Raw genomic sequence first — 22,657 nt, 5'->3', positions numbered from 1 at the left:
TTTCTGGTTGTATTTGAGGTCAGTTATCTCTTAGTGGACAGCCACTGCAGACATCTTCCAACTTCTGTTTGGGTTTAGGTGCCTTTCTGAAAAACGAAGTTTATTTATCTGTTGCTTAGTTGTTAAAGCATAATATTAGTTAAATCATGTGCTACTTGTTACGTTTCCTTAGTTTGACAGCTGAAGAATTTTAGGGATACTGCATGAAATGACAAGAATAACAAGCAACTTGGGATATTTCATTGATAAGATGCTGCATTACTGTTTTAGCATACTGGGAGAAGTTAGCTATATCATTGCTCTTCCTTTAGGAAACAGTTCAGGTTTGGTGTTTTCATCTCTGAAAAAACATTGGGTACTTATATTTTCTTCAAGATACTGATTCCACAGAGCAGCTAGCCTTGTTATGGGCTAAAAAAAACTTTTCAGACAGCAGTAGTATATTTTATGTGGAAAGGTTTGTTAGTGTAACACAAAGATGTAATAATTCAGAACATTTTGTACTACCAAGTTTACATGTAAATCAGCTGGCTGGTAAATATACCAGAAACTCCTGACATATATAAACTCTTGTGATGGGTGAACATAATGCCATATTATACTTTTGTAACGTCTTCTGTTCCCTCAAGTATGGTAATTTTAATTGTATTGGATACTTGAAATAGCAGTATTCGTAGAAGAATTTACAGTGGAGTACCAACAACTGCACTCTATGCACCTTTATGTTTACAGTTCCTTTATGATGATTGGCAATGCCAATTGTAAACCAAAACTTGTTCATACATTAAAATTGTTTCCTTCTGTCTTTGAAGGTTACAGAAAGCAGATCAGACCTTGAAGATTTACACCTTTATGCAACTCCTCGGGAGCAACGTTTTCGTATGTTTGCCAGTTTAGAATTTGAAGGACAGCTATATATGACTCCACATGACTTCATTCAGGCTGTTACAAGTGATGAACCCAAACGTAAGCAGGAGTTTTATAATGATAAAATTGGTAGGGAAAATGTCAGCAGTGTATGTTATTTTTCCATTTGCTTTTGATTCCTACTTCTGTTTCTGATTGTAATAAAAGGATACTGCATCTTCCACAATTTTATTTTTAATGGTATCCAAGTGCATACAATCAGTATCTTGATTGCTACTGATCTCAAACATCTGTATGCTATTAGTTTACCTTTCTTCTCTTAAAGGTCACAAACAGCTCAACAGCCATGAAAGACAGCAAGTTAATTTGTGTCATTTCCATGGACACAGTTTCTTTCAGAGCAGGCCAGTATTGCTGTAAACTCTTGCTTCCCCTGTTTATAGTTATTCTATAAACAGGCAACATACAAGTTCTTTAAATAACTTAGGATAACATTTTTTTGTGAATGTTGCCATCTTACATTGTCATCTGCTATCCTGTTGGGGTGTTTTGCCCCACAGGGGTTCTCTAATGATATCACAGCATTCTAAATAACATGCTTTGACTAAGAGATTCAGTCCCCCAAGGGGATCCACTTTCTACACTTTAACATTGCCAGAGTTAGTACTATGTGTTAATGAAATTAATGAAAAATCAACTATCAACTTTAGTTCATTTATTGTAAAATCTCTGCTTTAATTATCAAAGAGTGACTGATTAGTAAGGTGATCCCTTTCTGCTCTAGTTTGATTTCCTGCCCCTCAGGCTTGCAGTGCATTGGTGGCAGCACACATCTTTTGGGGAATGTGAATATCTTTGCTCAGGTGTGACATATATGATCACTCACTGTAGGCCTTTCTTCATAAAGTCTACACCACAGAGCTTGTGTAGAGAACATCACTAAAACAGTCAGAGGAGAGCTTAAAGCTCTGTGCAGATGTTGGATTTTTTCCCTTTGTTCTCCTAACAGTAATGAAATGAGGAAAGAATTTAGCCATGGCACATCAAAACTTCTGTAACTTTTGAATAAAGATATAATCTCATTATAACAGTGAAAACAGAAGATAGAGCTTAGATGGGGAAAACTTGCAAAACTTTGAAACTCTTACCAGAAAGCAAATTTTTTTTTTTTTTTTGCTTTGCAGTTAAAAGAGGGGAAGTAGACTGATGTGTATTTGTATTAACTCTTGTGATAAGCAATGGTTTATATCTACTTCCTCTGCCCAGACCTTCAGGTCTTCCTTTTTCTGTTACTGTGGAATTGGGTTTCACTGTGTATGGTCATGAAGCATTTGTGCTTCATGTACTGGACATCAGTTCGATATTTGTTTTAACTCCGTTTTATGACAGTTTGACTGGCTTGACCACACTATATGTGTGGTTTACTGTTAAAATTTCCCATGGTAATCGAATTTTTTCTTCCTCCTCTCTCAAAGCCAGTGTTCAGATTTTAAAAACGAATCCAAATCAAAAAGCACTTAACTCACAAGGACATTCTCTTTATCTCATTGCAGAGGAGAAGAGATGTGGGAGCTGAACAGTCAGGAACCCTTCTGAGTTCAGTGTAGCAAACCTTGCTTGTATCAAAATCCTTCCTATCCATCCAGTTCACCTCTGAGACTGAAAGCAAAACTAACCTGGATTTCCTTTAGATTTTTAGATTAATATCAGAGATTACATGGCTGAAAATTATTTTAAGGGATTGTAACTACATAGAAGTGGATGACTTCATTGTAACGGAAGTCGTATGGTCTGGGACATTTGGACAGAAGGCTGCTAAATAGGAATAAGTGAAATAGATGACTCGCAGATTATCACTTCCAGCTTCTCATATCTGACTATGATAATTTTAACTCTTGTACTGAAGCATTGTCAAAGTACTGCTTTATCTGCTTGAGCAAGTTTCTGTCTTGCTCTGTTGAAGGCAGTGCATTTAAGGAAGGTATTTTTCAGAATAAAGTAATACCTTCTACATCTTATTTTGTATTTTTGGGGTCATTGTATAAATAAGTTGCAAGTTGTAAATAATTGGGTCCACTCAGGCTGACATACTAGAGCATCTATATTGTGCATAAGAAAAAAAGAACATACACCTGGGAGGTTTCATGGATGAAGACTAGGAAGGTCTTAGATTTTTGTCAAAGAAGAAAAAAATGCCCTTTGAAGCAAAATAATAGTAGCTCTTTATGTCTGCTTTATAGAAAAGCTAATAATATTAGACCTGAATGAGATTTGTGATGGAGTGAATACATCTATTGTGATTGATTTACTTTGGAAATCATGTAAACCCTACAAAAGTCAAGAGGGTGTTCACTTCCTTTTTTGATTAAACACTAACTAATATTATAAGAGTGTATTTTCTCTTATAAAGTGTAGCTTTTTACTCCAGGCAGTTATTATAGAAAATAAATGCTATAATTAACTTGCTGCTGTCTTTATGGTGCAGGCTTTCGTTTGGGAAAATATAATATTTATAAGAGTCAAGCTTGATACATTTGTATGAGCCAGTTATGAGAAGAGGAAATATATTTTGTCCTGTAGTGCTAACTACAGTAATTTTAGCCTTAGCTGTAAGAAGTATGAATATACACATAGATCTTCACTGACTTGTCTAGAAAGAAAATATGTATATAATGTATGAGACTGGAAAATTATCTGATTGGAAAATTGGAGATTTTCCAAGTTTTTTATGGTAGGCATAAACATATATGGCAAATGAGGTTGTTTTGGGGGAGTTTATTTAGTTTTCTGAGACAAGACTTTAATTGAATTTTTTTAAAAAAAGGTGAAAAGTATATGAAAATCTGTTAGCTCGTGTTATGATGTTGTTTGATATAACTTCCTCATAGTTAGATTGGGATTTGTGGACAGCCTTGGTTACAACCTTTACCAAGATCTAAAATTAAAATTTCAGTCAGTTTTTAACTATAAACTAATAAAAGACTCCTAGTAGCTTCTGTATTGTGTAAATTATTTAATGGAGCATGGGAAAGGGTTTTCTAATACCACAGTGTGTTTTGCTCTATAAAAAGTAGCCTTTACCCACCAAAAATTTATTGATTTGGCCACATACAGTGGCTACTTTTTGTACCCTTGTGAATTCTGATATTCACAGAGCCTTGTCTTAATATTTATTGCATCTGTGCAAATATTTGTCTTGAGAGGGTGGGGATAAACTTCAAGTTTTGAATTCTTGAACAGTTATGGACAACTCTTGTTGACTATGAGTATCTTTCTCTGTGCCTGGAGTTAAGGTGTTAGGAAGAAAGGATCTGGTCAGTCTTACCAGTTTTCAGTGCTAATGAGCGCTTCTGAATTAGAAGCCCTCTTCAGCTCTTCTGTTAGAACTTACAGAGAATTTAGCCTGACTCAGGCTGTAGAAGGAAGCGTGAATCTGAGTTACTAGGAAGGGCTGAAGAGGGTCTTAGTGCCTGGTGTAGTTTAAAGGACTTTTTTTTTTGTGTTTGCTTTATAATGTATCAGTACTTCCTGAAGCAAGGGCCAGAATCCAGCTCTCCCTACAATCAGCATTGTAATACTACTGCTACTAAGTAATCATTTCAGAATATTGAAACCTGAAAACAGGAAACCCTTTCTTGTTAAATGTTTTAAGGATGTATTTTGGAGATTGAAAGTCTTTTGTCTCACTGAAGCAGAGTTGGATTGAAAACTAAACATTTGAATTGCTTCTTTAAAGTTAGGACTTCAGGTATGTATGAAACTAATTTTTTTTAAAATAACATAAAGAGAATTTTTTTTTAATCAGGTTGAAGGTTATACTCGTGAAGTAAGGAAAATACTACTTCTTTTTCTTGAAAACAGTATATGTAATGCAGTCTAATTTTTATGACATCACATTGGCAAAATTAAATTCTGTGAGCTCATGACTTTGTCTTTTGTTGCAGGTGCTAAAAAATGGCGATCCCTTTCAAAGCAGGTGGGCATTAATTCCTGTGTCTCTCATAGCCATACGTTTTAATAGTTACTTTCATTCATGATGTTAACACAGAGTCACAGGAGAGTTTAGTTTCTTCGTTATTGTCACTTCAGAGTCAGTGGAATCCAGAATCTCTAAGATGCTTTAGTAGTTGTGCCCATTATGTTGTATTTACTGACTTTCTCAAGCCTTTGGCAGTTTCTTCCTCAGTCCATACCTGACTGCATTTCTTAGTGTCACAGGTATATCCAAAACGGACTGAAATACTTATGCCACTCTGTCCCTTTTTGTGGTGTTTAAGTGCCTCTTACCTTTTTTTTTTTTTTCCATATTTGTATAACTGCAGAAGCACTCTGTTTCCCTGTATTTTAAGTAAAGTACATTCATATTCATGGGTGAAGTTTGCTTTAGTTCAGGTTGAGTGTTTTAAAAGAACAGTTGCTTGGATTTTGTATGAAAACTTCACTGAAATGCAGGGAAACTCATCCTTGGCTTCACTGAATAGGATCAGTGGTGAGTAATTTCAGCGATAAATACATTGCATTCATGCAGATGAGTAATGCTTGCAATAATTGTGTGTGCAAAATTTATATGGTGCTTGAGTACTTCCAAAATGGTTGTGGTAACTACAGATAAATTAACTGGTAGATTTACTTGCAGTTTCTTGTCTTTTATATTGATTTCCTAGAATTTGCTCATAATCTTTTAACTATTTCATTAATATTGAACTATATGCTTTCATATTTTTTAAATCTTATCTTTTAGGAACTGAATGAGATCCTTATGGAGACGCCACCAGTTTGGAAAGGATCATCCAAACTTTTCCGTAATCTTAATGAGAAAGGTGATTGATGAAAACTTATTTTCCTGAACCAAATTATCACTGTATAAATTTGTTGTGGTTAAGTGAAGTTGTGCTTTCATATGAGTCACATTTTGAAAAAGATAAAAAGTTTGTCACTGCCTTCTCCATTTTACAGCATGGAAAAATTCCCTTTAGTCTCTACAGTGTTTTAATGATGCCATCTTACAGCTAGCCTCTTCAGATGAATTGGTGTCTTAGAGTTTGTTAAACTGATGTTGAATGTTTCAGGTTCAGTTAGTTGCAATGAGTGGTCTGTAGACAGAGTATTTTAATAAAGACACAGTATCTCTTTTCTGTTAAGTTTGATAATGTGATTTATTTCTAAAGACAGTAATAGTATCATAGATCACTGAATAAACATTTTGTACACAACACGAAGTGACAGTTTCAGAAATGCTATGGATCCCTTTAAGTTTTGCAGATGAGGGCTTTGATAGGTTTTAAAACTCACCCTATTGGTTAATGAAGAGCCAAGAGTCACTCCTGCTCTCCTCTTTTTTTTTTTTTTTCCTTTCTTAATAAGCTCTGTCAAAATTTTGAAACCAAAAATATAGGGTGTAAAAAACAACAATGGCTTGTACAGACATTTAAAAGCTATTTATGATAAATAGTCTACATATTTCTTTGCTTATATTCGAATGGCCAAGGTCTGGTCAAGCATTTGAAACATTTTTAAAAGCAGCCGCAAGCACTTGCTATAAGATAAAGAAACTTTATGGATGTTTAAAATAAGCATGCTAGCAACAAAATTCCAATCAAATGCAGCTCAAATTTATTAAAGGACTAAGTAGCATGAACCTACTCTGAGAGGAGAATCCAGGGCTTGAATCTCTAGTGCATGAAGGCACTAAACTTTGTTTTTCTCAGTGTGCAGCCAGAGGTCTAGAGAAGCAGAAATTGGCACATCTTTGCACTGTATTTCCATGTATTTCTTTGCTCTAGGCTACTTTCTATATAGTCCAAACAGCTGACTTTTGAAATATCAATTGCATAAAAATTCAGCCTCAGAATCTGTTAAATCAGTACATTATCAGCTTTAAAAAACCATGTGTGGATGTTGCTTGTGAAGTCTGTAATAAAATGTCTGCAACACGCACAGCTTTGATTCAACAGTATCTTATTCCCGTTTTCTGCCAGAGAAGTTCTCCAGAAGTTGATGGAATTAGGAGGACTCAAAACTGTCATAATAAGCTGGTAAAATTAGTAATAAACTGTAGCATAGTTAGCTATCTTTTCAGTATGCTTTCTGAAAAAGTGAGTTCTGTTGTCCAGTTTTATACATAATATAAGAAAATATGATGGGTCTTAGGACTGATAATGTCATTCAGTAAGCCAGTGAAAGGAATGGGAATAGACTTCAGTCTCCTTAATTCTAATTTAGGTTTCATTTTTTTATTTATTACTTTACTCACTTTATTTAAAACATGCACATATGAAGCAAGTAGCAAAAGCCTATGTCCATTTATCTTCCCATGGATTTATTTAATTCAGATGAGCCACACGGATTTATACCTGTTGTCCTTAAGTTTTATTACGTTTAACCCTTCAGTACCCTCCTTCTCTTCTTTCTGATCTTAGTGTAAGCTTTTCTTCCCTTCAATCATCATTTCAGTGCCTCTCTCCCATAACACTCAGAGCAATCAACCAGAACTCACTCTCTGCAGCTACAATACATCAGTACAAACAAAAGGAAAGAATGCTTTCAAGGCCTTTTGTATTGCTTTCTTCATACTGTGATGGACTGCTTGACAATTGCCCTTTCTTCCTCTGTTTTACAACAAAGAAGTTGTCATCAAAAAACCAAAAATACATATTTACATTTATTGACTTGTCATTAAAGTTTTACATCACTGAATGAGAACCTTTGAGGTATCTGATTTCTTGATAGCAGGTCTTTGAAAACTAATTTCTGCAAGCTGTTGTATAAAATCAAGAGGATAAAGCATAAGAGAGTATGCTACTTAAATACCTTTATTTAATATTTGCTAATCTACAGTGTGGAGCTATGTGTAAAATGAGGAAAAGAGTAGGTGGTATTCAAAATACTTAGTAACTTTCCTAACTAGATCTACTAGTAGTGATAAAATCTTATTTAATGTACTCCTCCCCTGAAATACTAAAAAACAAACAAAAAGCCCCACACTCTAGATCAATATTTTAGACAAATAACTCATTTAACAGGACGAATACAGTTATATGCACACAAGTATGAATATGCATATACACACACAAAGATTATCCACACAAAGATTTAATGTTTTCAAGTTTAGGTTGTGAAGATAAAGTGAAACTAAAATGACATAACTTTTTTTTTTTTTTGTCTTCAGGTGTGATATCTTACACAGAATATTTATTCCTCTTATGTATTTTAACAAGTAAGTATTTTTGGAGAAAAAAAACCCAAAAGATTCCTTACAGATTTCTATGATCTGAATGTTTTGCTGTATGTTAAAATATTCTTATCCTTCCTGCATATCCCATTATTGAAAAAATCTCTATGTCCATTTGAACCTCTTTTGTCCTAGTGGAGTCTTGTGTTACGTTTATTTAAATGTTGAGGAAGCCAAGCTATACACTTCAGCTAAAGTCTTCAGAGCTTAAGTTTATTTTCGTGTTTGAAATTCCTGCAAAATTTCAAGCTAAATTTGCTGGCGTTCATGAGGGACACTGAATATAGGGAGAAGGATGTCCATTATTACTTGTCTCTTTCACCTATTGGTGCCTGATAGGTAACATCACTGAGACAATAATAAAATATAAAGTATTTATGTTAGAAAACACTAACAAAATTGAGTAATTATGCTTCATCACCCATAAAAATGACTTAGAATACAGTGAGACTAAATTGAGCCTGATAGAGACTTTGTTTTGGTATTTTGATATGTGTTTTTTGGGAAGGAGCTAAGAGTTCTGTTTGTCTTTCATTTGTATGTAATTAAAACATTTCTATTGGATTCATTAGTGGGTATTTATCAGACGTGATCCGTATTCCTGTTGTGAATCACAGCAGGAGCTTGACCCTGAACTCTTACTGTCTCCAACTCAGTGGGATGTTCTTCTGTTACTTCTTTGTTACCTGGGTTAACTTTTGGCCGTAATTCATCAGTATTTCAAATCTCTGAGTATCATCAAAATGTCGCCTAAAGGCTTCATTTCCAGTTACCTTCAAAGTCCCCATGTTTCTAACATTCTAAAATTCTAACCTGGTCTCAAACGTCAATGGCTCTAAGCGTGTAAACAAGAAGATGCTGGATGTCTTTCTGTATAGCATTTATTTTGGTCAGAAGTTGTTCCATCCTGTAACTTTTTTGCAAGATCTTTAAAAGTATCTTTTAGAACACTGTGTTTTCATAGGAAATGTATTTTCTACAAATCTGGAATTTAACATAAAATGGATTCTACCTTTGGACACTCTTAACTACCTAACCAGCTGTTACTGTGAGATATTATTCTTGAGTATTTCATGTTCTATTTCTACTTTTGTGAGTATTCCTTCTGTTGGCATAACATGGGCAATACTATTTTACAGATGTTACGATCTGCATTTACTATGTACATAAATGTACTGAAGTAAATTAGTTGAGGATATGGCTTTTATAAATGGACATTGAATAATTTCTTGGAGTTTTATATTTGCTTTCTTTCCAAGCAAATAAATAATTGAATGGGATTTTTTTTGGCAGAGCCGCATGCAGGTTTTAGAATTGCTTTCAACATGTTTGATACGGATGGCAATGAGATGGTGGACAAAAAGGAATTCTTAGTGGTACGTATATTTCCAGGTTTTGAAGTAATCTTGAAACTAATATGATGATGTCAATAGTTATGAGCCTACAAGCTGTTCTTCACTGAGTGCAGTTGTTTATTTACCTTATTTAATATGCGTGGTTATTATAATGTAAATTGAAAAGAGTAGCTCTTTCTTACAGTGCATGAATGTGTTGTATATAATGATTTTTGAAGCTTAATTCCAGTTTTTATTCTGTATCTTTTTAATTGCTACTACATTCACATATAGTTAGGCTATTAAAGTAATATGGCTATATCAGTTGTCAGCAGAGTTACTTAATTGGTATAATCATAAGAGACTTGCAAAAGACTCTTTTCCTGGGAGACCACTTCATTTTGTCATTCATTCCTTTTCAAGGAAGTTACATCTAAGGTCTGGGGGCTTGTTTTCTAGTGACACAGCTTGAGCAGAACAGGTGTCATTTATTTTGGAAGGTGACACCAATTGCAAATTATGGCATGCTGATAACTTTTTTGTCTTCTAATATTAAATGTATGCATCCTTGTATGTGCTAATTCCTAATAAATATCTCCTCCAGTTGGAGGAACAAAATAGCAAGCATTGGATTAATTAACAAAAGGAAAAATAGACAAAGAAGAAAAAAAAAGAAAATGTCTAATGATTCAATAATACAGAATGTGGTGGAATACTGAAAACTTTTTTTTGTGTTAAAAAAGGGACTTCCATCACAGCAGTGAGATGGGAGAAAATTGAAGCAGGAGGCTTTGTCTTTCAGAAACTGATGCTAAAAATAAAATAAGCATATGAAGTGGGAAGCAAGGACAACATTTAACTATGTATATTGCATCTTTCTTGCTTGCTTTTATAGTCCCCTTCACATCCTACTATGTACTTATTGTCTGTCATGGTCCCTGGCAAAAAATTCTTCTTATATGTTTTCTGTTAGGACACTTGGTGCATTAAAGAAAGAAAGGAGAATTTTCAAACATTAGATACACTGTCCTCCACCTATGATTGTATTCAACAAATTCATATAGGTTAAACCTGAGCGTAACTCTGCTTCATTAGAGTGTCAGTGACGCTTAAAACTTACTTCAAAACTTGTAAGTCAGAATGTTAGATCTGAAGTGAATAACTGAAGTAGGTAGGTAGGTAGATAGATAATGTTTGTGTAAATAAAAGTAAATTTGAAAATAGCAGTTGATTCAGTGATGCTGCAACTGTGATAGAGCTGACCCTGGAACATACATTTGGCATCTGTACTCCCCTTGCTTGAATGTTATGCATCATACCCTGTGTGCCTGGAAGCAGGAGGCTGTTCAAAAAGATGCTATTTGAACTCTGTCCAGCATTTGCAAAGTATTAATCCATAGATTACAGGCAACTATCAACACAAAATTGGAAGTACAGTTAATACTATTCAGTTTTGCAAATAAAGAGACTTTGAAGAGCTTTGTTTTGGGATCACATGTTGGGTGATTCTTGAGGAGAATAGTATGTGTAGCGAAGAGTTAAAAAATGCTTAATTTTTCTGATAAAAGCTTTAGTGTTTTTGTAAACTAAGTCCGTGGTGTTTGAAATTCCCTTTTTGCTTATGTAATAGTGGTGAGGTCAGAGAACAGACGGATTGTGTTGCCTTGTTAGAGGAGATCCTGTTTTTGCTGGCTTCAACAGTCAATCCCATTATCCTGTTTCAAACAGTGTTCCTATGAAAGTACTCCCAGACCCTTTTTGAATTCACTTTTTTACTCACTGGTATCCTATAGCAGCCTTTCTGAACAAAAGATCCATTTCCAGAAGTTTAGCAAGTGCTTTAATGATGTATGCAACAGAATCCTACTCCCTTTGCCTCTGTGGCAGGGGAAATCCAAGGATGCATTGCTTTTTGCCAGTCTTTTTTGGTTTTTCAATTACTGCCACTCTTCGTTCCTGCTTGATGGCTTGTCTCTTCACTTTTCACAAGGCACTTTCTTTCTACTTCTCTCTCTTCATATAACTCTTTTCTTTCCATTGTTCTGAGTTGCAAACTGTGTAATACTCTAGGCCATGCAGGTAGATGTCCTTTCCTTGATGACTCTTTCCTTGTCAGCATAAATTACAGTAATTTGGACCTGCAGCTTTGCAAAAAATTAGGAAAAAAAATACCAAGGTCTATAAGTTGATCCATACTTAGAAATAGGCACAGGGACACTCAAAATATTTTCTGTATTTGCCTTATAGGAAATTCCAGAACAGTGTAGTCAATTTTAGTAATTCATAAAATGGTTTTTATAAATGTGTTTTGCTACTTAATCACTATACACCAAATTCTTTTGTTTCAATATTGTCATACCCCTGCAGTAAAACTTGCTGATCCCCTTGTCTTGGTCATCTGCCTTCTCTGAAATAGTGATATCCTGAAATTTAGTTTGGAACATTTCCTTGCAAAATTTATCACACACACTTTATATTTCACATTCCTATCCCTGGGGAGCTGTGTGGATGCCATTACAGTATCAGGTTTTATCAGACTCTTGGTAGGTAAAATCAGGTCTTTGAAAGGACTGCCACAATTGTGTCTGTATGCCATGGTGTTTGGTTCTGAAAATACCATATTCCAGATAGGATGAATTTGTCAGCTGCAGTATTTATTCTTTTTCCAGCTCACTTAGAGGGTAACAAATGCTACAAATGACAGTACAATGTTTTCACATGCAGTTTTTGAAAAACTGAAGTTGGCTGGTAGAGACCTAGATGATATCATAGTTAATACTGCACTCTCTTGCTACAAAGAATAAACACACTTTTTTCTAATGGTTTGGGAATATTAATAGGTATTACAATAAATAAAAAGATCTAAATAAACCAGATACTTACAAAGAAAGGTAAGTATAGGCCAGTTCATACTCTGAAGACTGTACAAAAATAAATATCCTGAAGAATCTATGTTTGAAATCTTGCATTTGAGGTTTTCTCAGAAGTCATGTTTAAAGCTCTTAATGCTGAGATAGTTGTGAAAGGGGTATTTTACAAGACCTGAAGGTATTCTTTGAACAGACTTGAAAAAAAAAAGGGTACTTGATAAATTACTCTTAAATAGTAGTCTGTTGCTGCTGAAGGGGAATGTTTCACCCCCACCAGGTGTTTCTACCCCTCCCTTGTGCCAGCAGGAATTAAGAACTGATCAGGTTGGAAACTAATAGTATGAAAAAAAGATTGATCCAGCTGACTGTGTAAGCACACAGATACTAATTAGTACCCAACAAGAAAGAACGTGCCTTGAGGTGGTAAAAAAGGCTGGAACTCCCCCTTTTTATATAGGTCAGATTGGCTAAAGAGGATGTTCTTAATATTGTGCTCCCAAGTAGAATCGTTAGCCTTACTTTGTGGAAAAAAATATTTCCTTTTTCCTTTCTGTGGGATGGTTTAAGTCACAGAAATAATATAAAGGCATGACTATGAACATTAAAGCATCATTGAAACACTGATATTTTAGTAAAGAGCTACATTTTAATCCTGTTTGTAGTTACCTCATGATGAAAGGTTGTTATGCACGCAGTATAGCCTGAACACTAAATATGAATAAAATGGTTTGTTTTTTAGCTCCAAGAGATCTTCAGGAAAAAAAATGAGAAGAGAGAAAAACGAGGAGATGAAGAAAAACGTGCAATGCTGGTAAGTAAAATCAGAATAGTTGCACGTGGGAGTTGGTTTGCTTTCTTCTATGTAGGACAAAATTGTGTGTGTATATATTTCACTAATCACTAGGTTTTTTTAAACACTAAATTCATATTGTTAAAAGAATATGCATAACCCTATATAGAGAAAAAAAGCTTTTAGCCTAAACTGCAGTTGCTGAAAAATAAAAGTAAATGGTTTGTATAAAGGAAAAAATAGTGTTTAAATATGTTTATGCCATGTTACAACAGTACTTTTGATTCCATTTGGAGTCTTTAAATCTAGGGAAAAGTGAATAGTAATGACCCAGTGAGAGAGCTTGGTGGCAAGACCAAGACTCTTGCTTTGATAACTAACTAAAGCTTTTCATGTAGATATACTGATCCTGATGCTTGTTATCAATAGAGTAGTTTTAAAATATATTATGAAATATTGCAAGTGAACTTAGATTTTTTTTTCAAATTAAAGTCTTTACTAAATAAGCCTTATGGCCAATGCAAAATATTTTTGGTTGTATGTATTAATCTGAATAGATTTTTGTGGAATATTGCATACTCACATGATGTCAAATTTGCATTTCTTACGGACATAAGAAAGGTAAGTCAGAAATAAATGACTCTGTGGTGGTTTGTCTAAAGGATGGCAGCAGTAGCAGATACTTATTTTACTGGTGGAAAAGTAAGAGTTGGGCACAAATGTCTGTCAGCTTTTCAAAATGCTGGATCAGTTGTTGCATCTCTGACATGCTGTTTATTTTGAACAAAGGAAATTTACACACAAAGGAAGAGCTTTTGGAAAACAGAGTTTGTAAAATTGCACGTTTCTCCTGAGAGTAATTTCTAGAAATCCATACTTCTCTTTTGAAAATCTTTACAATGAGATCGAAAATAAACCATTTTTTCTTCACTGTCATTTTGAAAACAAAAAAAACAAAAAGACTTATATTATAGAAAGTAAAGGTTTGCTTGTTTTAACCTATTCTGTTGTCTTTTTTGTCTCCCTTCTTTTGCCTTCATTCTGACATGTGATACTTGGCTTGGCCCATTTTTGCTGTATGTCAGCGTCTTCAACTTTATGGATATCAAACTTCTACTAACAGTGTATGTACTCTAATTATTTTCAATTGATGCAGTCTTCACCAGTGAGATAAAATAATATGCTATATGAAAATTTACTGTATTTATCTTTTTCATGAAGTAAATTACCTCTGCTAACCTGTAAAAATGTGAGGGATCTTTACTTGTGTAAGAGATTGTGCATGCTCATTGCACACATTCTGAACAGGCAAGCCTACCAGGAGGAAAGGTTGTTCTCTTTATTTATATATGAAGGAAACAATATTTTTAAGGGAAAGTTCAAAATACATTTTAATAAATTTTAGACTTGTTTTTAATTAATGTATGTAAATTAAGTCATCCTGCATGAGTCATTTGATCTAGCTCTTGTTTCCTTATGTATAATGTGAAGTAATAAATAGTCAAATGAATCCTTTATAATTTCTTAGAGGTGGGGGAGAGAATCAGCATGAGGGAGATCTAGGAGTTTAATGTCTTCATCTTGACCTGATAAATTTTTGGATCCTGGCAGAAGTAAAACTGTTTAAAGAAAAACCCAGATTGATTTGATGTTTAAATAGAAGAATTGATCTTGTTTTGGTATGATTATTGTGATATTCAAAGTTAGGGGATGCAATCTATGAGAATTAGATGACAAATGAAATTCCAGTTTTAAAATTTGTTTCTTTATACAATTACAAGAATGTGCAGATTCATTTCCTGTGAAGTTGGCACATACAATTTGGGCAATATGCAGGAATTAAGTCTGTTGAATTAATAGATGCAATTGACAGGATGTTGTGAGAAAGATGTAGAAGTACATGTAAGGCCTTATGATTCAATGCATTTCAGATCAGGCTTTACTGCAGTGAAACATTCTGTACAGTGGTTAACATATTCTTGTGCTGCTGCCTATTTTCAAACTGAAACCAAACTAGTTAGGCATTCTACTCATACAATAATTTTTAGCTTCAGTAAAAAAACCTCCTTCTAGACTCCAACCATGTCCAAACACTTTATCAAGATGATGCCCATGTGTTCTCCATCTTTCTTTTGCCCTCCTACTATCTGAATGGACATCTCCATGCAAAGGAAGCTCAGATGTATAGAAATTCACAGTATCAAATAAATCCCCCACCCCCAAAATTGATATTTTTGGGGGTTCTATTTCTCCTGCTCAAACAAGAAGTGTAGCAGCCTTTTCAGTTTCCCTTGATGTCTGAAGGATTGATGCTCTGGACCAAGGAGATGCAACCCTAAAATTCTGGGATAATCCAGGATGCTGTGTTGGGCCCTTCTCCTCACTTTGTCTTACAAAACAATTCTAATTTTTTGAAAAGTTTTGAGGTCTAGAGACCATAGAAAGCATTGAGTGGTTTTTTAAATTGATTAAATATTTTATTACTTTCATTTGCAAATTCTTTCCAGCCATGTTCTGGTGCATACTGCATTTGTGTCTAAGACTGCTTCAGCATGTATTGCATGAGTGCTTTCACTGGCCAAATGCCAACCAGAACATGATAATTATGATGAGATGCATGTAATGAAAATAAAATGCGCACACCCAGAAGTACTAATTCCATTGACTAAAGTAAATCTCCAGTAAGAGAACAAATTCAGTGAATATTTAAGATAGATAATTACAGAATAATATGCTTGAAAGAATGAGCTGCTGTTTGTTCACAGGACAAGGTAAGTTTGATCATCAGACGCGCACAGTGTTTTCCCGACAAGTATGTTACTGTTGAAGTTCAACTTATTAGGCTTATTAGTTGAACTTTAGTAGCCTTTCTTTTTAGTGCAAGGATGTCATCCTGATTATTGGATGAAATTATTTTTATATAACTAGTTGTATGGTTATATTTATAGTTTGATCAATGATAAAACACATTTCTTATAAGTTATAAATTATTACTTTTTTGGCAAAATATAATTACTAGAAAAAACAACGGCAAAATGCTGAGTTGAAATGGGCGTTTTCACTTTTAATAAGTGTACTTTTAATAAATATATTAATAAATATTTGCACTTTATGTTTTCTCTAATTTATTTTGCTTGGGAAAGTGGAATCTGGTGATACTTTTGGCACCACCAATAGTATTAAGCAAGTAGCTGTAATAGGCCAGTGTTCCTTTCATTTACAGAGTGTTATGTAACTGGATTGAAATTTCTGTTTAAAGCAAGAAAACCAAGCCATGCTTTTGAAGATCAGTTGGAAAATATTTTAAAGTTTATAAGTGGTTTTTCTGTTGTTCTTTGTTTTTCAAACAATTGTGCTTCTTGAAACTGCAGGTTCTTAAAACAGAAGGAGAGGACCTTGTCCCCCGAAGCTATTGGGATACTTTGAGACGTAGCACAAGCCAAGCACTCTTTTCGGACCTTGCAGAGGTATAAGACAACCTCTGTCTCTGGTCCATAAACAGACTGCTATTTTATTTATTTATTTCTGTTTTGGTTATTTTCCTATTTTATGCACCTTTATTTCTTCTCTTCCTTTTAATTACTTTTTTTTTTTTTAAAAACCTGAAAGTTCTCAAATAAAAGGCATTTGGTTCTGTTCAGTTCAATAACTGAAAGTTGTAATTTCCAAGAAAAAGCAAAGTTACCTTTTGAAAGAGTTGGGAGATCAAGTCCTCTTCAGTCCTCACTATAAGAAGCATTTTCTAACACTAATAGTGATGGTATTTTACAGTTGGAGAAGTAATTTCATGAACTTTTGTCATTTAGACTTGATCTAGTGATATGACAGCTTTAATGAGAGTTGCAGGCCTTTAAGCTTTATGTCCTTAATGCACTTTTTATGTTTGTTATCTTGGCCTATCTTCACAAAAAAGTATTATGCAAAGATTTTTTTAATTATTGGAGAAAACCAGAAATATTTTAAGGTGACCAAAACATTAGTCAATCTTTTTTAACATTACACAATCATTATGGAGGTCTACAAATATCACTGAGATGTGAAATTAATTTCCATAGTGATTAAAATTCTAATAATTAATGTTTCATGATCTGCTTTCAGATAATTGGGTAAGACATTCATTTGTGTCAGTCATTTCAGAGGGTCAGAAAACTAGATCATATAGGCTTTTCTGTGCCCCATGCAGTTAGAGTGACTTCTCTGCTGGTTGTGACATTAAAGGACATACATCAGCTCCCCAAAGACCAGTCTTTAAGTCCCATGTTTCCTAAGCACGATCATAATGAGAAAAGAACCAGGAACTGAAACAGACCTCCACAGTGAAACAGTCTTTTTCTTTGGTTCATAAGCAATGTGTTCTTCATATTAGAAGTAATTAGTGTTTTGTCCCTGCTGTTCCTCTGCAGAAGCTGCTGAATAACCTGAAGACTTCGGTGGACTTATTTCTAATTTCCAGGCTAAATTTACTGATAGTCCCTTTATACCAGTCTGTTGTTCCTTAATTTTCATAGGGCTTTTTCTTCTTTAGTGTTAATCTTCTTACTCATAGTTGTGTTTATAAATGTAGTAAGATCCCTCAGTTTTAATTATCATAAGCCAAACAAGGTACTTTTTTCTTTTAAGGTAAAACCTTCATTTCCCAGGTGTTGAATAGGCCTTTTCTGTATTTCTCTCTGCTTGCGTTCATTTGCCCTTGAACAAAACAAAATGTAGTTTACAGAATTGAGTTTTATAACAATATTTATACCTATATCCGTGGTAATAACACATACATAGTAATCTTGCAACAGATCAGTTTACCCCACCTTCCTTTCCTTGTTTTTACATTGATGAGCTCCTGAACTGTTAGTGCAGTTATTAGTCTTTATTTGTTCCACCAAATTTTAAAACCCACAATATCAGTGCTCTTGTCCAGTCAGCTGAGGGAGACAGAGGGGAGAGAAGGCTGCTCTTTTCACTGACCATTTACAAATTCAATCCCAAGTATAGATGGATGTATGTTTGGTAATCTCTATTTGCATTTAATTTGAAGAAAGAGGTTTTTTAATATCTGATGCCTCAGACTAATATTTATAACTACAATGTAATTGAAACTTAGCAGCAGCTATGCTCAGCATTGATTTCAAGTCTCTGTGAAGTGTGTAAAAAGCCTGTTTGCTCACTTGTAAATTATTTTATGAAGAAAAAACATATTCTGCATTTTCTCCACTGACAATTTCCCACTTGTCACCATATTCGTCTTTATCTAGTTTGGTTTAATTTTGAGCCAGCTGACTGTCATCTTTATTCTTATCTCTCCCAGGTACTCTGAATAATACTATAGCTGTTTGTAGTAAGAAAGTGGCATAAAGCTTGGTGAGACTTGAGTCTCTGTTGTTTCATAGGCTTTTGAGAAGGCTATGTGTAAGCTGAAAAAGAGGGTAAATAAATTTTGTGGCTGTGGGAAACAACTGGAAATGTCTCTTTAGGGAGAAAAGTTATTCATCACTTCTAGTTTCTTTCCAGGACAGTATGCAATACTGTTTCTGCTCTTACTGATTTAGTAACTACACCATCCTGTTGGAATATGCCACTTAGGACTGAATTCAGTTTTTGGGTTTATTTCTGAATTACTAAGTGAAACTGAAAATCAGTTTGTCATTATTTGTCACTATTGAAATACTTATCACTATTGAAAAATCAAGAATTTGCAGTAAGAAAGCTCTTATGAAATTATACATAATTATCAAAATATGTTGCTACAAGTGGAATTAATGCTCATAAGTGTTTCCTACTTTTAGTCAACCCTCTTTAATCACAAGCTTGAAATTAACTTTTCAGAATATCAAATAAGTAGATTTAATGTGCTTCAGGTTAGGAAATCATAGAATCATACGGGTTGGAAAAGACCTCTGAGATCATCAAGTCCAACCCTTGATCCACTACCCCCAGGGTTACTCGACTATGACACTAAGTTGAGAAGAAAAGGTGTTGCCATTATGCAGCGAACCAATAATGTGGTTGAAACACTTGTCTCCTGTTTGTCTCTTTAACTGTATTTGTATTACAGTTAGTGTAAAGGTAAAAACAAATCAGCAGGATTTTATTCTCATTTAAATGACTGCAAAATGTATTTGATCAAAATTGTGGCTCATATTTGTGTACATGGAAACAGGTGTAGTTATTAAATTTTCACTGATCTAAAGTAAAAAAATTGTTTTATCAGGAACAGTAAACAGTAGCTTTAAATGATTAAGGCTTTGGGTTTTATCCTTACCTTGTAAGAGAGAGAATTTATTTAATGCTCTCAGTGTGCACAGGAATACTTTTCAGTTGCCTGTAATTCTGCAGAGAAGCGTACTGGGTTGAGTTTCTGCAGTGACGTTTTTGTTTGGGTTTTTTTCATTTAGTGAGGCCAACCAAATGGGAATTGTGAAAAGACTTACAGATTGTATTTTTTTTAAATGGTTCTTTAGATATGGGCGAATGCAACCTAAGTCTAAGGTTTTGAAATGTTTTTGCAAGATGAAAGGCTGTAATTTAACATTTGATATCTTTTCAGTGTACTTGAGGGAAATTGTTTGAATGTGCTTAGGGATTTAATTGCTTAAAAGACATAAGAAATCAGGGTATCTGCATTTCAGTATATTGTGTCCTGTAGTGGAGGATAACAATATTAAAAGACAAATAGTGATTACTTTTCTGAATTAGTTTGCTCACTTGAGGAGCAGAGCTGTCTTAATTGAAGGGCATGAAATATCTCTCTACCTCTATATACACCGTCATCTTGTTTCTCCCTGGAGAAGAATATGAGAATAAAGAGGAAGGTAGGGTACATGAAATACAATCTTGAGAATCCTAAACTGATTATACTAAAGAACAGAAAAATCTCTCTCATTTCTTTAGATCTTGGATAGTGGAAGGAAAGGATTTTTGTTGTTACTGCCTCATGTTTTCCCTTGTTGTTGATACACAAATACTCTTAATGGAAATGACATTTTACTTTTTTTACAAATCAGTATGTAAATTTGAAATTAATATAGTATATTTCAGAGATTGTAGATATGAAATGGTTTTTCTTGGTACATCATGAAATGGTTTTTCATGATGTTGAACTATTCCGTATTGTTCAAAATTTCTTCCTGATTTCTTCACTGGGAAGTGGAATTTCTCTCTCTTATAAATTTCTAGCTTATTCAGTCATGAAATAAAATCAAACTTATAGTGCAGCTTACAGGTTTATACATGCAGATCTTAATATAGAGTTTTCTATACTTGCGGTAAATCTGATAGGTTTAAAATCTGCCATTACGGTGATTAAAAGTACTAAAAAATTAGTACTTTTACATCTCCCAAATACTTACTATGTTCCTTTACTCTGCATTCTGTTTTATACTGTAACACTGGAGTCAGCAGAAAAACTTCCTGATGGGTGGTAGCTTGCCTAGGAAGAGCAGAAACTGCTGTTTCCCACTCTTTGCCTTTCATAAAATCTCGTCTTTGTAAGAAAAACAAGAGCGCAGACAAAAGTTTGTCTCTAAGCAGGTGCAGTAAGGAGACTAAATACATTACTTTTTGTATTTCAAATGTTGGCAAGATGCCCGTTTATTCCAGAAGGACACTGCCATGTTGGAATACGATGGCTTATTTAAGAGCCATTTATTACTGAATTATTCTTCTAGTTCTTCCATGTAGCAAGAGTTTCTTTGTAAAAGAAGTAAAATCAATGCGTGTACACAATAGTTAAGGTTAATCAATGACTATGTAGTGGAAAAAATGGAATAGTGTGCAATCACTATACACAGATGATAGTTACTTCTGTTTGTTTTGTTCTGTTTGTTACTTTTCTGTTTTGTGTAAACTTCTGTTTACAACTCTTGCTATTACAAATGGTCAAAATCAGTTGGCTTTCTATTCCAATTCTGGCCTTCAAAGTTTTCTGTTATTAAGGGAAAAGTATTAATACATGTTCAGAAATTCCTGTCCTATGCAGAGAGCACATTGTCTGCAGATGTGGAACATTCTTAAGAGAATGAGTCAAAATATAACTTCATTATTTCAAAGTATCTTACGATTCTGTGTTTTTTAAATATGTTTGGACAATAAAATTTAAACTGTAGTATAGTGTATACATAATTGATGTGAGTGGTTTTGGAATGCAGTCCCATACTTAATATTGAAATATGAGTATATGAAGTAATGTCCGTTAATTTCTTTGTAGTTGTATAGGAGAAAGGAAAGGAGATTGTGTACAAAGTTTATTGTTTACCTCAACTGACAATCTTTTTTTTTTTTTTTTCATGAGTTTCTGGCTTTATTTATCATGCTTTTCCCCCTTTCATTGCAGTTTCCATGATATTATTTTTTTTGTTTAAGTATTTTTTACTAAATGCAATTAACAGCTAACGCCACTTTTGTGTGAAAATTGCATGGCAAATTTAATGTAATGGATTTTATTACTAAAATCTTTTTTAAGACGAACATAAAATACAAAATCTTTCGATAGAAAGGCCTATTGTGATAGGCATTCTCAGATTATACTTCTGTATCTGATCTAATCGTGGCCTTTAATTTTTTTTATTCTAATATTTAAGCGTGCTGATGATATTTCAAGTTCACTGTCAGATACTACACTGCTTGTACACTTTTTCGGCAAAAAAGGGAAAGCTGAACTGAACTTTGAAGATTTTTATAGGTGAGTCTCAACTTTATTAATTCTTTGTAAAAAATATTTGAATTTTTCTTCTAATTAATGTGTATTATATTACTATACCCATAGCTTATGCAGGCACATTTATAAGGTTTATGTTCCCTTTGTGTGTGTTATATATAAAAAGAGCAAAATAAAACAATAAGTGGCCCAATAAAACAATAAAAACTCATCTTCTAATGCTGCCATATTGGCAAATTTTGTTAGCACTTGTGTGCATAATTAGTTTGGGATGGAGAGGTTATACCCCAGCCCTGTCCTTATGGGTATGTAGGAACTTTTTTTCTTGGTTTTGATTTATATTTTTATGCAAAGATTTTCTGAAGATACCATGCAGGCACCTTAGATCAAACTTGTTTGGGTAGGAGTGAAAACACAGTGGAAGCTATTGACTTAGTTATTATGACAGTAAAAACAGAATTGTAAAATTTAAAAATATAGGGAGAGTGCCATCAAAACAGAACAATAAAACCATGTGCTTTAAATACTCCCAGTACCTATTGTCTTTATCACTTAACTGTGCATTCCAATCAATTTGTATTTTTCAAAATATTTTGCCTTAAATGACGAGTCATGAGAAATATTCAGTATTTCACAGAATATAAAAAACCATATCATCAAGTCAAATCATGGTTGAGTTCAAAATAGAAAGCAGTAAAGGTAACTTTTCAAAAGATAAAATGTTAAATTGCTACAGATTTTGTTTGACAGTCAGATGAACGTGAGCTCCCACTACACTACTGTGACCAGAGAGCTAATTTCCCACTTTGTTGTATGACTAGGTCATCAGGCAGAATTAGGGAAGTTACATTTCCTTTTTGTAGGCAGCTGGTTTACAAAAAAAAAAAAAAAAAAAAAAAAAAAAAAAAAAAAAAAAAA

At 33.9% G+C, this 22,657-nt stretch overlaps 1 protein-coding gene across 1 annotated transcript in view; it reads left to right on the top strand.

The window, feature by feature from the left end:
* MICU3 (mitochondrial calcium uptake family member 3) overlaps positions 1-22,657 on the top strand; it is a 50,678-nt gene that overhangs the window by 10,607 nt on the left and 17,414 nt on the right. The window contains exons 2-10 of the mRNA XM_027899364.1: positions 813-966; positions 4,812-4,843; positions 5,609-5,687; positions 8,036-8,083; positions 9,392-9,474; positions 13,042-13,113; positions 14,178-14,216; positions 16,464-16,559; positions 21,663-21,763. Coding sequence (XP_027755165.1) covers positions 813-966; positions 4,812-4,843; positions 5,609-5,687; positions 8,036-8,083; positions 9,392-9,474; positions 13,042-13,113; positions 14,178-14,216; positions 16,464-16,559; positions 21,663-21,763 — 704 coding nt within the window. The remainder of the gene's footprint in view (positions 1-812; positions 967-4,811; positions 4,844-5,608; positions 5,688-8,035; positions 8,084-9,391; positions 9,475-13,041; positions 13,114-14,177; positions 14,217-16,463; positions 16,560-21,662; positions 21,764-22,657) is intronic.

The sequence above is a fragment of the Empidonax traillii genome, unplaced genomic scaffold (genome assembly GCF_003031625.1).
Source record: "Empidonax traillii isolate 1590-97213 ecotype Southwest subspecies unplaced genomic scaffold, ASM303162v1 scaffold662:size427329, whole genome shotgun sequence".
Taxonomy (NCBI): Eukaryota; Metazoa; Chordata; class Aves; order Passeriformes; family Tyrannidae; genus Empidonax; species Empidonax traillii.
This window is presented reverse-complemented; position numbering and strand designations above follow the sequence as displayed.